Source organism: Glycine max, chromosome 6 (assembly GCF_000004515.6).
Source record: "Glycine max cultivar Williams 82 chromosome 6, Glycine_max_v4.0, whole genome shotgun sequence".
Lineage (NCBI taxonomy): Eukaryota > Viridiplantae > Streptophyta > Magnoliopsida > Fabales > Fabaceae > Glycine > Glycine max.
In genome coordinates, this window is record NC_038242.2 from 20,553,344 (window position 1) to 20,569,938 (window position 16,595).

A 16,595-nucleotide genomic window follows, 5' to 3' on the forward strand; every position below is an offset into this window, starting at 1 on the left:
CATGCAAGGAAAAGAAGAAGGCGTTGATGGGATCAATTCTCAACCTAGAATCCAAGGACAAAGAAATGATGGAAATAAAGGGCACTGGAAAAATTGACAGAGTTGGAGAGGGAGATCAATAATCATGTTAACCTACAATGTGAGAGGGCTAGGGTCACGAGTGGAGTGGCCCCATATAAGAAACATCATTTTTTAGCATGGGGTTCAAATATCTTGTCTTCAAGAAACAAAGCTTAGTCAAGTCAGTAGGAATCTCTATTGTGCAATATGGGGTGACATGGAAGTGGAATGGCAGGAAACACAAGCTAATGACACTACAGGTGGGCTACTTTGGCTTTGGAAGAAAGAAGTTTTTATTAAAGATATAAAGGAATGCCATGGATGAACTCAAATAAAGAAAAAGAGATAGCTTGTGAAGAAAATTATTGGAATAGAAAGAATATTTGATCATAGAAAATGGTTCAGAATTATTATTACAAGAGTATCATACAAAGTATCTTTCATTACTTATATACACTCTATAACTACCATAACAGAAAACTAACCACCTCTAACTAACCTCTAACTAATTATAACAGACTTAGTTAGTTAGGTAATTAATAACTAACAAACTTAGTTAGTTATGATGGTTAATATCCCCCTTAAAGCTAGAGAATGTATATCTGACATTCCTAGCTTACACTGAAGAAAATTGAAGGAGCCTAGTGGAAGTGTTTTAGTATATATGTCTACAAGTTGTTGAGTAGAAGCAATGGGCAGCAACTTGATAAGGCCTAAATGTAATTTCTATTGCACAATTTGATAGTCTATCTCAATATGTTTCGTGCGTTCATGAAAGACAGGATTAGCAGCAATGTGAAGAGCGGAGCGATTGTCATAAAACAAAAGAGTTGATCAAGTGTAAACAATCCCAAAATCATTAAGCAAGTGGGTTAACCATTGTAATTCACATGTAGCACTAGCTAGTGCCCAATGCTCAACCTCAGAAGAACTTCTAGAGACCATGGCTTGCCTTTTGGATTTCCAAGAAATAAACGAATTACCAAGATAAACTGAGTAGCCAGTGATAGATCGCCTGGTATCAATGCATCCTACCCAGTCAGAGTCACTAAATGCTTTGAGCTGCAATATGCTGGAAGCAGAGAAAAATATACCAGAACCTAGTGCTGCTTTCAAGTATCTAAGAATCCTATAGGCTACTTGTTGATGAGCTGAAGAAGGATGAGCTACAAATTGACTTAAGTGTTGCACTGCATATGTGATATCGAGCCTTGTATAGGTGAGGTAAATAAGGCGACCAATGAGCCTACGATATGATGAAGCTATTATATCATCAAGTGGAATTCCAAATTGTTGGTGTAGTCTTACAGCATAATCAATTGGAGCAGAGACAGGTTTGCTTCCTAACATGTCTGCATCATGCTATATATCAAGAACATATTTTCTTGGACAAATATTGATCCCTTGTTTACTACGAGCCACTTCAAGTCCAAGAAAAAATTTTAAGTCACCAAGGTCTTTGATTTTAAAAACTTCATCCAGAAGCTGAGTGATGGACGTAATCTCTAGAAGATCATTGCCTGACTAGACAATATCATCTACATAAACCAGTAAAGCAATAAAAGATTGAAGATGCTGCTTAATAAACAAAGAATGATCAGAAGAGCACTATTTATAGCCATGTGAAATGAGGAAAGTAGACAATCGAGCATACCACTGTCTACTGGCTTGTTTAAGGCCATGCAAAGATCTTTGCAATCTATAAACTTGATTAGATTTTATTGAGTGCATACCAGGAGGCAAAGTCATGTAAACTTCTTCATTGAGGTCTCCATGCAAAAAGACATTATTCACATCTAATTGCTTTAAATGCCAGTTGTTAACAGCAGCTAAAGCAAGTAACAATCTCACAGTAGTTATCTTAGTCATTGGGGAAAAGGATCAGTCTTGTGTTTGACTTTATAAACCCATTTACATCCAATAGAAGATTTGTTAGGAGGGAGGTTAGTCAAAATCCAAGTATGATTAGCCTCTAAAGCCTCAATTTCAGCATTCATTGCTTTGATCCATTTGTCTGATTGGGAAGCTTCTTTAAATGACTTAGGTTTTGTCTCTGAGGATGTAGCCATAATAAAACTGTGGTATGTAGGAGACAAATTTTTGTAAGATAAAAATAGAAGCTAAAGGATAACGAGTACTTGAGGATTGACCAGTAACAACTGATGTGAATGTAGTGTGAAAGTCTTGAAACTTCTTTGGTCTGGTTCTATCACTGTTAGATCTTCTAGGAGGAACAATAATTGGTGAATTTGATGTATCATAAGAAGTGTTTGAGGAATCCAATTGTGAATGATCAACAGAAATGTTAGATTGAGAATTATCAAGGATAGTAGAGTGTGAAGAAGGTGTGTCTTCTCAGGGTGTTGGCAAACAATTAATAAGTAAAACATGTTGTATTGTTAGTTAATATTTTTTAAGGTCGAAAGTGTCTTCTCAGGGTGTGGGTTCTTGGGTCTCAAAGGCTTATAGACTGGGAATAATACTCGGTGTGTTTTTGTTAATGTATATGCACCCTCTGCCATTGCTGAAAAGAAAAGGTTATGGCTTCAACTCTTACAATTTAGAAATCAATTTTCAGAGGAGGCATGATGTGTAGTAAGGGACTTTAATTTAGTTAGACATATGATGGAGAGGAGTGATCTGAATAATAACCCTTTGGGTGGGAGAGACATGGAGCAGTTTAATTCATTTATTCATAATATGGGTGTGGAGGATATTCCCATTGTAGGAGCATAATTCACTTAGCATCGTCAGTCTACTCCCTCTAAAAGTAGGCTTGATTGATTCTTAGTGTTAGAGGAATTAATGCATGTTTGGAACGGGTCTACACAATATGCTCTGGCACAATCCCTCTCTGATCACTGGTTATGAAAAATAGGGTGGTAGATTGAGGACCCAAACCTTTTTGCCCCCTTAATTGTTGGTTTGAGGACAAAGAGTTTGGCCAACATGTAGAGAGGATTTGGAGAGCATCTAGCAAATATGGGAAAGCAACATATTATCTTAAATAGAAAATCAAAGGGTTGGTTCGCTTTGGAGGAGCCAATAGACACAAGATTTCAATTCACGAGGATGATTCACGAATATGGGACGATTGTTCATTGGGCCTTTTCACAGTGAGTAGTGCATATGATGTTATCACTGAGGGGCCCTTGGAGAATATATCGAATGTACACAAGCAACTGTGGAAGCTGAATTTACCATTAAACATAACAATGTTTGTGTGGAGGGCAATTAGAGGAAGATTAGCAACAAAGGATAACATGAGGAAACGAAGGGTTCAACTGTCATCACCAACTTACACATGTGTTTTTTGTGATGGTTGCAAGGAATCACTGGATCATTTACTGCTTCATTGTCCCTTTGCTGATAAAGTGTGGGACAAAGTTCACCAATGGCTGGGAGTGCAGCATGCCAACCAGAGGGAATTATGCCAAAAAATTTTGGGATTAGGCAATGTTGGATTGGTAGGACTAGGAAGATCAGTGATGCAGGAAATTTGGTGTGCAGTATGTTGGGCCATGTGGAACCATAGAAACGCTTATAATTTTTAAAACAAAACAATTGATCTAGAGGTGGTTTTTCATGTAGCGGTGTTCAAATCCTGGCTTTAGATTCCAATAGAATTAAAGGATTCTACTGCTCTTTCTATGAGTGGAACTCAATGCCACTACCGTGTCTCAAAATGCTTGGGTAATTCCTTGAGGAGACAAGAAACAGTGTGCGTGCATTTGGCCATGATGTGTTGGGGGGGGAGTTAGTTTCAGGTTTTCTTGAATGCATTGTGCTTTTTCATTGAAGGTCATGCCAACCTTGAGTGCACCAATTGGTGGTTGTACGCGGTCTTACTGCTAAACGAAATAGTGGTGATCAAAGTATTGTGGTAGATGGTCGAGGTTCAACTCCACTGGACACCTAGGTTGGTGATATTCCAACGGAGGTGATATTGGTACAACAACACCCTCGTCATTGCTTTGGTCATTATTGTCACGAAATAGCTCTTGATCCCCATGCTCACTAAAATCATCCATGTTTTCTTCGTGAAATCGTATAATGGGATCTTCATTAGCGATGGGATGTTCATTTGGGTTTGATGTTTGTGTTTACGGTTGTTGTAATGGGGTGATGTTGTAAAATATTGTGATGGAAATAGTTTTGTTGGTGAAAGAAGGTTTGTTGGGCATCAGAAAAAGAATTATTTTGGGATAATAGTTGTGTGTATGAAGTATAAATGTCAAAGGCTTTTTGTGTTTCAAGGTTGTTGTATGAAGACACTGGATCATTGAGGTCCAGGTTGTAGTACAATAATGGTTGTGAAGACAATAGTTGTGGTTGTGGACATGGTTGTTATGGTTGAGGAATAAGCTCAATAACAACATACAATTCGGCATAATTCAATTATGGATTTTAGACAATTGTTTCTAGCACATCTCTAAGATCGTCGTTGTTATGTAATTTTGCTTAAATAAGACATGTTTGACCATGATGAAATGAAATAGGTGTGAGTGAACAGCGTGTAGTTGTGCACATCACAGACAACAGTGTGTCAGTTGCATCATGATTGTTGACCGTATTGACCCTTATCATGTAACAATTTCATTAAGAAGGATTTCAAATTAATAGCAAAAAAAAAATGTTTACGAACCTTAAAACAATTTTTAAGTGGTCATGTTATTCAATTTATAAATTTTATCCCCAATACATTAAAAATATTTGTGGCAAATTTATTTCATATTTTTCACGTCAAAAAATCCAAAAAAAAAATTATATTGCGTAACAATTTCATCAAGAATGACCTCATATTAATAGCAAAAAAACATGTTTTTGACCTTTAAAATAATGTTTAAGTAGTCATGTTATGCAATTTATAAAATTTATCTCCAATATATTAAAAATATCTGTGGCAAATTTATTTCATAATTTTCACGTCAAAAAAATATATCATGAACAGTTTCATCAAGAAGTACCTCAAATTAATATTAAAAAAAAACTATTTTTTCAACCCTTGAAATATTTGTGGCAAATTTATTTCATAGTTTTCATGTCAAATAATCCAAAAAGCATGTGCGAACGATTCAAGCTATTTTTTTTATTATTACTGCTTAATGCTGATCCTTATCGCATTTCGAGGCCATGTGCTGGTCAAGCTCGCATGTCAATTACTAGTGCATGTGATCACACAATGAACACCTGCAAGCAACATACAAAAGCCTGTGCGAACGATTCAAATTATTTTTTTATTATTACTGCTTAACACACTGACCTTCATCGCATCTCGAAGCTATGTGTTGCACAGGCTCAAATGCCAATTACCAGTGCATGTGACTGCACAATGAACACCTGCGCGCAACCGATAAATTCTATAAATACCATTACCAGTTGAAGACATTCATATAACTTTCAAATATCTAAACTCCTACCACTATGTGCCACCCAATTGCATATGTTTGTGCTTACTACAATGACCAAATCTGCAACACTAATGAGGGCACCACTTCATTAGTAACAATACAAAAAATTTCATGATCAACAAGGTCATAACCCTTAAATAGTTGGTTGAACTTGTTCAACAAAAAATAAACATTGAACCACACTAACATATCAAACCACTTTCGATGCCCGATATTTGAGCCAAGACAACCACATATGTACACATATTTTATTCTGGGAGATGATCATAATGTTTGATAGACGTTCAACATTTTTTACAACGACCAACATTACCATTTGTGGAATTATTTGCCACAATTTGTAACTACAATAACCCACCAAACAACCAACATGACTCAACCTCCAATCTTGAAGACCTATTAGATGAATACGAGAGCAATGTAGATTGTTGGGTCAAAAATCATGGTAGTAATAGTGATAGTGATAGTAACATGTCTCCTTCCCATGAACCAATATTCAAACAAGGTTGGTAATCTGGGGATGATCCGTGTGTTAGTTGTTTCTGCTTTGAGATTATCGTGTGGTGTGCTATGTTAGTGTTTATTGCTTTAACATTATATCATTGTTAATTTGTATTGCCTACTTTGTTTCGTTGTTTTTGTTTGTAGTACTTACTTTACGTAATGAAATAAATGATTTATTTCAGTTTATGTTAACAATGAAAATAACAAAAAATGGTAACTCCCTAAAACCTAGACACTTGAAATTTATAAGTGTGTGAATTAATCAAGTTTTTATTATTTACAGAAAACTGACATTGAATTGACAACATACAATTTGAATTTAAGTTTGAAAGTAATAATGGACGCCTGGTGCACCATGTACCAGAGTAAAACGACATTCAGAATTAACAACACTTTGCAATTTACCCAAGTCTCTGAAAAAAGCAATAGATGTTTCACTAACAAAACTCACATTGAATTGACAACTCACAATTTAAATTTAAAGTCTGAAAACAATAATGGACTGGTACACTAGATAGCAGGGTAAAATCACTGTCGAAATTGACAACACTATGCATTGTATCAATAAAAGCAAAATTGGAATAATGACATGTCTCAATCAACATTGGATTTCATACAAGCCTTTATCAAAAAGACAATTCAAACCTTATGAGAATCCAACACTCATCAATGGGGAAAACATTCAAACAACTATAAATAACACCAAACACCCTCAATACAACCACACACTTCCACACAATATACCTTCACAAACAAAATTCAATCTCAATATATGACATTCTTGGGAGAAACAAACACTCAAACCATTGCTAACTCAAAATTAGCATTCATTTTTCTAAATGGATCAATCAAGCACAACCAAACTGATGTTTATTTTCATTGTCCTACTCTAATACCAATGCGAGTTTCTGATGAGTGTTCTGATGCAATCCTACCCCCCAAGGGCATTGGATAGAATACTCCAAGAAGATTGGGCCAAAGATGCAAGAGAAGGCCATAGGGTTCTCATGAGCCTTAGGGTAGATTTCGAGCCCATGGGCTAAGTATAAGCCCACTTATCTTTGTATATATTAGATTAAGATTTCATTATTTTTGGACCTTGTATTTATGGCTCCATAATGTAGGTAGGGTACCCTAGAAATATAAGATTTTCAACCCTTGTATTTTAGGGCACCTAGACTAGTTTTTGTATTAGGGGTAATTTTATAATTTCACACGCATTAAATGAATATTTGATGTGTGTGTGTGTGTGTTGGGAAATAAATTTAATTGAATTGGGAGAAGCCCAATCCAATTAAATTTTAGAGGGAAAACTAAGCATTTGCTTGCTACACCCCATTGCCGTATCATATAGTCACACTTTGTGCATGTCCTTCATGTTTTACATGCCTCATGACACATAAGCACACTTAGTGGAGAATCTTGGACTTGATCTTGGATTAGTGGGTTGAACCATAGCTAAAATTCACTAATCATAATTAGTGAAATTTTGGCTCCAAAATTTGGCGTCTCCAATCATCTTTCTTCCATCTCCATTCTGTTGTCATTGATCTTCAAGAAGCAAAGAACTCCATTGATGAAGAAGATCCAAGGCCTACAAGCTCCACATGGAGCTACATCATGTGGTATCAAGACCATTTTCGTCTAGGTGATGTTCTTTTGCTTCTTCTATCTTTTTGTTCGGTCAATTCACTTTAATTCCTTGTTCTTCATCTTATTCTCTATGTATATCCTCCATTGTCTTGTGGTTTGGTGCTGTTTAGACTAGATTAAAAAAAATAAACCGATTAAATCTTAGATCTACACTTGTTCTTGCATTTCTGTGGTTCAAATTTTATAGATCTACTCTTGAATCATGTTTTTGTGTTGATTTTAGGTTCTATCATTTTTCAGTCATAATCTTCTTGTGCTGAACCTTTAGATCTAAATTTTCTTCCAAAATATTGATTAGAAAAAAAAACAAAAATCTAATTGTAAATCTCTTAATCCATGTTTAGTCATAATAATTGTCACATTATGTTCTAAGTTTGTGTTGAATTTTGATTTTCGTTGATTGAATTCTAGATACATTTGGTCATGTATTCTTGTCATTCTTAGCCTATCTTTTGTATTTTGAGTCTAATTCATGCATGTTATTTAGTTCATAACATGTTCTAAATCAATTCCTAGAAGTAGTCTTGTTGTTGAACTTTGTTTTGTTTTCTAAGTTTCCTATATGATGCCTATGAAGAAATTGAGTTGTGGCTGGATTTGTGAATCAAAATAAGTCTTAAGCTCTTTTGAATTGTTTTATTCAAGACATTTGAGCATAAGCAAACACAAATTGTAATTATACAAGCCTTAAGCAACATAAACACTACTCTTGATTTCTAGGTTGAAATCGCTGGTGCTGGCAGCTTGAACATATGAACTTGTAAATATTACTGGGAATTGGCCACTATGAATTTTGAGCTGAAGTTTTTACTAAATTTTCTAGACATCTGGACCAAAATAAGAAAAAAAGAACCAAGTAATTTGGATAAAAGGAAAAAATAATAAAAATCACACACGTTGGCAGAAAAAATTAGTGTCTAGGAAAAAAAAGTGAAAGGGAAGTGTGCTTGTTATTTTAGCTCGAAATTTGTTCTATAATTGGTTCCTATTTTATACCAATCTTAGATATGAAATTTCAAATGAAAATTATTGTGAAAAAAATTGTCAAAACTAGAGGTTTCTTGAGTCTTATTTTTTTTAGTTTTTTTTTACTCTACTCTAGAGCCATTCTAGGTTTCTCTTTGAGTCCTAGCTTGTTTTTGTGTGCTTTTTATTACTTTAATTGTTGAATAATCCTTGAAAATTTGTCTTGTTAAAACTCTATGGGTTTAACTTTCATTTCATTTTTTGGTCTTTGGTTATTGCTTCTCTCTTTGTTTCGTTGTTTGTGAGTTGCCATATAGGGAATTGGAAATGAGGATTAGTGCCATCCCTTGAAGAATTTGAGTCAAGAAGCAAGGGGCCGCCTTAAGAGCTATTGGACTAAGAAGCACTCCAAATTGAGTGAATCACCAAAGAGAGCACAAACACCAAAATTAAGGATTGTTTTGTAATTTTGTAATTGGAAATTTACTTACCTTCATTGCTTTCAAATTGAGTGAATCACCAAAAAGGCCTTTCATTGGAAGTGTGTTGGGAGCCTCCAATAGGTTACCAAACTTCCATTTGTGTGTAATAATTTTAGGCAAATTTTCCATTAGGATAGTGAGTGTTTTGTTGGAAACCTTAAATGTGGTTATCCAAACACTTTTAGGATTCGCCTAGTTTACATTTCTTGCACTTTAATTTTTTTGCTTACTTTCATAGCTTATTTTCTTTACTAGTCACGCCTAGTTTATCTTGTTATTACATAATACTTTCTTCTTGCTTATCTTGAGTTCTTTTGAACCCTAGCTTTTACCTTTTTCAAACCCCCAACAAGAAAGAACCACAACTTAGGAACCACATGTTTCAACATTCATTTACTGTTAATGGTGAGGGTACTAATCATAAGGATCCTCTATCTAGAATCTTAGATGAGTTGAGTTCCCTCAAGTTATGGAAAGAAAAACTAGAAAGAAATGAAAAAGGAAAAGGGAGGGTAGAAATAAATCAAGATGAGAGAGAACAAATAAGAGAGGAAGAAAGAAGAAAAATAATGAAAGAAATGAAAAGAGAAAAACATGTCTCCTATAGTAGTCATGACTCTTGCAAGAGTTTAAGTGAAGAACTTAGCGACTATTGTAGAGGGCGTCATTGTTCACATACTAAACATCATTCCCAAAGAAGAGAAAAGGATAGAAGGCCTCAAGAGGTTAACATTAGCCTCCCATATTTCCATGGAAAAGATAATGTTGAGGCCTACTTAGATTGGGATATGAAGGTTGAACAACTCTTTGCTTGCCATCATATTAGCGAAGAGAGAAAAGTTCCATTGGCTAAGGCTTTCAAGGGTATGTCCTCTATTGGTGGACTTCCCTTGTTAGGGAACAAAGGATTCATGGGGATCCTCCAATAGAGTATTGGAATGATCTTAAGAGTGCCTTTAGGAAGAGGCACATTCTCTCCTACTATGAAAGGGAGCTTATGGATAAGCTCCAAAGGCTTAGACAAGGGAGTATGAGTGTTGAAGAATATAGACAAAAAATGGAACTACTACTTTTAAGAGCTGGACTTAGGGAGAAGGAAAGAACAAGCATAGTTAGGTTCCTTAGTGGGCTTAATATGGAAGTGAGGGACAAGGTTGAACTCCTTCCATATAAGGAACTAAATGAGATAGTCCAACTTTGTATAAGAGTGGAGCAACAACTTAAAAGAAAGCCTTCTTCAAAATCTTATGGCTTTCACTCTTATCCAAGGAAGGACCAAGCCTAAGGAATTTTGGGGGCTGCACCTTCAAAACCCAAGGAAGATAAGGGTAAGACCATAGAGAAATCCACCCCTAAGACTAGTTCCCAAGAAAAGACTAGCAACATTAAATGCTTCAAATGTCTTAGGAGAGGTCACATTGTCTCTCAATGCCCCACAAAGAAAACCATGATTATGAGGGGTCAAGACATTTATAGTAGTCAAGAGGAGACTACTTCTTCCTTTTCCTCTAGTGGAAGTGAAGATGAAGTAAGGGGTGAAGAGTCTAGTGAGGAAGTCTACCCCCATGAAGAAGGTGACCTCCTAATGGTTAGAAGGCTCCTTGGAGGTCAATCTTGTGATCTATCTCAATCCCAAAGAGAGAACATCTTTCACACAAGATGCAAAATTTTAGATAAAACTTGTTCTCTCATTGTGGATAGTGGATCTTGTTGCAATTGTTGTAGCACAAGGTTAGTTTCCAAGTTGAATCTCACTATCATTCCCCACCCAAAACCTTATAAACTTCAATGGCTCAATGAGCAAGGGAAAATGATAGTTAACCAACAAGTGAATGTATATTTCTTCATTGGGACATATAAGGATGAAGTTAATCGTGATATAGTTCCCATGGAGGCAGGGCATATTCTTTTAGGAAGGCCATGGTAATTTGATAGGAAGATCATTTACAATGGCCTAACTAAAGAGATTACTTTCACCCATCTTGGCACCATATTTGTGTTGCATCCTCAAACACCTTCACAGGTGGCCAAAGATCAACTAACTATGAAAGATAAGAGGGATGAGGAAGAAAAACTAGAAAAACAAAAGAAAAATAAGGATAGCAAGACCTTGTCTTCAAAGGCCAAGGGGAAGGAAAAAGAGGAAAATAATTCCTCCAAGAAGATTTTTAAGAAGGAAAATCATTTTGCAACAAAAGGTGATATCAAAAGAGCGCTCCTTCTTAAACAATCTTTCTACCTTCTCCTATCAAGGGAAACATCCTTTAGCACTGCCATACCTCTTCAGCTTGAGGTTATTCCTCAAGTAAAGGATTTGTTGGATGAGGGTTTGGTTTGTAAGAGCTTAACTCCTTGTGCTTTGTTGGTGTCCAAAATAGGTATTATGAGGCATCGAACCCCTATGATAGGTGGTATGATGAATGTGTTGAGTAGTGCAATCCTCTTTTGTAAAATCACCCATGCATCCAACATCTTCATGATTCGCATACATAGGGACTCATTAGGTAGGTTTGTTCTTATTTTTAGCTTCAATACAAACTTAGGTGCTCATATGGAACATCTTAGGTTTGTTGTACTTTTTGGTAGGAATAATCAATGTGAAAATACAGAAAAATGTATGTTTTATTGCATTACTTTCCTTAATTTTTTAAATAGTGATCAAGGGGTTCCCACGAACCCTAAGAGAATAAAGGTTCTTCCTGAGTGACCCATTCCACCAAGTATAAGGAAAATTTGGGGCTTTCATGACTTAACAAACTTATACAAAAGATTTGTCCCATATTTTTCTATACTTATAGCACCACTCATTGAGTTGGGGAGGAACCGTGTTCCCTCATGGGAAGATGCCCAGAAAATGGGTTTTCAGAAATTACCTTACTCCAACATACCAAACACCACAAATATATATGTTTTTATTCTTTTTACAAGTGTTGAGGGAAGAAGCCTAGAGTTTTAAGAACCTCTGAATTTGAGGTCAAATCCTTTTCAAGGGGAGGGAATAATGCAATCTTACCCCCCAAGGGCATTGGATAAAAGACTCCAAGAAGATTGAGCCAAAGATGCAAGAGAAGGTCCTAGGGTTCTCATGAGCCTTAGGATAGATTTTGGACCCATGGGCTAAGTATGAGCCCACTTATCTTTGTACATATTAGATTAAGGTTTCATTATTTTTGGGCCTTGTATTTAGGGCTCCATAATGTAGGTAGGGTACCCTAGAAATGTAGGATTTTTCAGTCCTTGTATTTTAGGGCACCTAGACTAGTTTTTGTATTAGGGATAATTTTATAATTTCACATGCATTAAGTGAATATTTGATGTGTGTCAGGAAATAAATTTAATTGAATTGGGAGAAGCCCAATCTAATTAAATTTTAGAGGGAGAGGTGAGCATTTGCTTGCTACATCCCATTGCCACATCATATACTCACACTTTGTGCATGTCCTTCATGTTTTACATGCCTCATGACATCAAAGCACACTTAGTGGAGAATCTTGGACTTGATCTTGGATTAGTGGGTTGAACCATAGCTAAAATTCACTAATCATAATTAGTGAAAATTTGGCTCCAAAATTTGGCTCCACAAATTCAATTTCAAATTCAAGTGAAATTTGAATAGAAATTTAAATTTTCCTCTAATTTTGTGTGACACTTAGGCTATAAATAGAGGTCATGTGTGTGCATTTTTTTAACTTTGATAAATGAGAGTCTTGTGAGACACATTTCAAAGTTCAACTTCTCTCCCTCTTTTCCTCCTTCAATTTCATGCTCCTTCTCTCCCTCTCCCTCCACTCATCTTCTCCTACCTTTAAGCTCTTATCCATGGCTTCCTATGGTGGTGAACTTCTTCTTGACTCATTTTCTCCTTGAAGTGGAATCTCCAATCATCTTTCTTCCATCTTCATTCCACTGCCATCTTCAAGAAGCAAAAGACTCCATTGATGAAGAAGATTCAAGGCCTACAAGCTCCACATGGAGCTACATCATGTTATTTTGAGACTCTAAAGAGTAGAATGCACAACAACCTTTGGCTAACCAATGACCAATTTATGCATGAAATCTATTACCAACAGTCATCCATAGATGCAGGCCAACAATCTTTTTTCATTCTTTGCAATTGAAAAATGATGATGATGTTTGCACAATGTTAATGTGCAATTAGCAATATCCGTGTGTTGGCCCTATAGAATTATCATGTACTTTCAACAAAACACCCGACGGTATACTCAACTTACTTCAATCTATCATCACTTCTGCTCATGATGCAATGTTGTATTACAATGACAAGTGGAAGATACTACGACGAGACAATTTTTTGGGTTACTCCTTCACTGGAAAAAACCCAATAAAATTTGAAATTCCTTCGGGATGCAACATCGAGACACTCAAGATGTCATCAAGCAAGTTGCACCTCTAGGAGTTCCCCCTTATGGAATTCACAAATCACAAGTGGTCAGACAATTGTTCTTTCAACAATCAGAGCATACAAAATATTTAGAAAAATTAATCGAATATCAAATAATAGAATTGAAAAATGATAAAGACGTGTTAAAGGTGTTAACAAAATCTAACTACTGAAAGCGTTTTTATACAATAGAAATTTTAGTTATTTTTAATAAATCAGTAATCCAACTATAGGAAGAAGACATGTTTATTGCACGACACCTTTCAAACTATGATTAGTTTTGTCATTTTCATATTTCAATTGTTATTGTTAATAAGTTCTGTTATTTATGTTCAATTTATTATGTTTGTCTCTCTAATTGTTATTATTTTTTATTATTTAAATGTTTTAATTTATTCATATAATATAACTGGGATACGATAACTATATATTTACTGTGTTTTTAATCAATTTTTTTAATCACTTTGTCTTTTTATTTATTTTAAGACTATTAATAAATTATTAAATAAAAAATATTCTCATTATTTTAAAAATAATTGTTTTCTATTAAAAAATATTTTTTTAATAAAACCACTCGTTCAAGGTTAGATTTGCTAACTCCAACTTCTTAACTTTGAAAAAAAAATATTTTTTTAAAAAAATTAATTAAAAAAACCGATTGGAAGTCAGATTTCCCGACCCTAATTCTCTCCTTAATAACTTAATAAAAAAAAGGTGTAGTTGGAAAAATATTTTTAAAACATGTGTAATTAGTAAATATTGAAGAAAGAGAGTGTCTAATTGGGGAAAAAAACCTTGTATGGGTATTGCTGGTACTACAAACATTTTGTATCTCTTTTCTATATACATATTCTTTTGGTTGACAAAAAAAAAATTGAGGTGCATTGAAACTGCGTTTAGTGGACGCAGCAAAGCATTAAGAATGCCACGACCACAATAAATACAAAGTTGACTTCTAGTGGACACCACTGCCTAGAAAAGTCAATGGTCTTTCATGCGCAACCCATGAGTCATGACATGACATTAGCTCGCAGACATTGACCCATGAATTCAATGGAGCTAATAGCTAGTTCGTGCAAATGTTTGAACAATTATTAGCCGATCCTTTCTTTTCTCTCCATTATTTTTTTTTCCTGAATTTATTAGATGTGAAAAACTAGTGCCCACAAGTAACTAGAGAATGTTCAAAAGAGAAGCAACAAGGTTAATGTGAGACTGCTTTATAATTATATAAGTTGACTTGAAAACCAATTACTTGTTAAAAGTAATTTGGAATATAGCTATATGATTGATTTAACATGTCACAATTTATTATTTTTGTGCTACGATTTATTTCACATGTGTGCTAAGTTGTTTAACTACTCCCTCAACATTTTGAGCTTAAGGTCCTTATAAAATTTTCATTCTAAAATGGGATAAATTTAAAATCTCATTTATACATAAAGTAAAAATAACTCACACTTGTATACCCAGATAAATTCAGAATCATCACGTAGTAATCATATAACAATTTCTCCCACCACACTCCCTTAATACAAAGAGAAGAAAAGCAAAGAGAAATTTAAAATCTAAACATACTGTAACACAAACTAGATTATTTATCTAAACACTAAGAACTCATTAAAGGAACAAGTCTCCCCCACTTTCACATATCCTATACAGATTTTTTTCATTCAACTTTTCTTAATCCGATCCATTAGAACTTGTGATAAGTCGGAATAACTCATGGGATTCGGACTCACTTTATATCTCTGTCTAACAACCACAAAAATAAAATAAAAGACGCATGTGCAACAACAAATGTAAGCGCGTGTCCTGGCTTATAATCGTAGGGTGCATCATCATCATCATCATCAATGATTTGATTCATTGGTGGTGATAGTAGTGATGGCTATGGTGGATAAAATAGTGTCCAGGCGGCACGGGACTGGCACGTGGCGACCTGAGGGGCATCTCGTTCACCTGCTTCCCGTTACTATCGTAATAAATGACGCCCGAGAAATCCAACGGTTCACACTTGTCCCCCATCAGGATCGCCTTCTGCCACACCCCACCCTTCCCCCAATCCTCCTCACCCCTCTTCTTCTTCCTAAACGGCAGCGTTTTGCTGCTTATGTTGCTCAGAAGCTTCTTCGGCGACCGCAGCTCCATCCTCCACTGCTCCCTCACCGCCAGCCTCCGCTGCAGCCGGCTCACCCGCTTTACCACCACCGCCGCCACCGCCGTCACCGCCACCAGAAACTTCTGCCCCTGCCGCTTCGGCGAGTCCATGCTGAACGAAGAAAATATAAGTAACAAATATAACAAAGAGTATAGTATGAGACTTTGAGGTTTATGGTGCAAAGCGAAAATATTCGAGCATATATATAAAGTGCCGGAGTCCCTGGTTCTTTGAATATGAATTTTGTTAAGTCAAATATTTTATAACTTAAACCATAAAGTTTGTTATGTCATGCTGAGTATGTATTTAATTTTGTTTAAAATAATTAATTATTTTTAATTAGTTCTGATTAAATATGGATTTGGTTGTACAGATAGTTTTTTTTTTCTAATCAATAAAATAATTTCTTAAAGCAATAATTAATTTTTATTGGATAACCTTGAATGAATAAAAGGTGAATATTTTTTTAACATAATTTATTTCATATTCATGTATAATCCAGAGTAAAAATCTTAAGAAACACAAATCATTATATTCGTCAACTAATTTTTTTTTGCATGTAATAAAGATAAATTTGACCAAAAAGGCATTTTCAGTTTTACGGTATTTTTAATGGGATTCTTTGAGTTCAAGAGTTAGCTATCTTGAAGTTCGATTTCAAGGGAATAGCTACTTTTTAAAAAAAAAATAGTTTTTTAATATCATTTGAAAGAAAAGAGAGACTCTATTTTTTCTTTAAATAAAATCCAAGATTTTAAGTTGAATTCAAATATATGATATTATGAGACCCATAAAAAGTGGTCAAATAACTCAAAATGGATTTTTTTTACTAAAAATACTCTTAAATCCTTTTAAACAAATTTTTCATTATTTAATAACTAATTAATGTACCCATTAATTTTGCTTATTAATGAAGATTTGAGTAATTTACAGAAGATTCTAGGTTTAAATACTGT

General features: G+C 35.0%; 2 protein-coding genes across 2 annotated transcripts; both read right to left on the minus strand.

The window, feature by feature from the left end:
• Window positions 1-894: 894 nt before the first annotated feature.
• LOC102667092 (uncharacterized mitochondrial protein AtMg00810-like) lies at window positions 895-1,410 on the minus strand. Its single transcript, XM_006582515.1, has one exon. It carries the CDS (start codon window positions 1,408-1,410, stop codon window positions 895-897), a length of 516 nt encoding a protein of 171 aa, XP_006582578.1.
• A 13,544-nt stretch (window positions 1,411-14,954) lies between these two features.
• LOC102669584 (uncharacterized) lies at window positions 14,955-15,871 on the minus strand. Its single transcript, XM_006581991.4, has one exon. The coding sequence runs from the start codon at window positions 15,747-15,749 to the stop codon at window positions 15,345-15,347; it is 405 nt and encodes a 134-aa protein (XP_006582054.1). The 5' UTR covers window positions 15,750-15,871; the 3' UTR covers window positions 14,955-15,344.
• Window positions 15,872-16,595: the final 724 nt, after the last annotated feature.

Bases quoted from the DNA above. Each gene is read 5' to 3' on its own strand.
- LOC102667092 (XM_006582515.1), bottom strand. From the start codon at position 1,410: ATGTTAGGAAGCAAACCTGTCTCTGCTCCAATTGATTATGCTGTAAGA.
- LOC102669584 (XM_006581991.4), bottom strand. From the start codon at position 15,749: ATGGACTCGCCGAAGCGGCAGGGGCAGAAGTTTCTGGTGGCGGTGACG.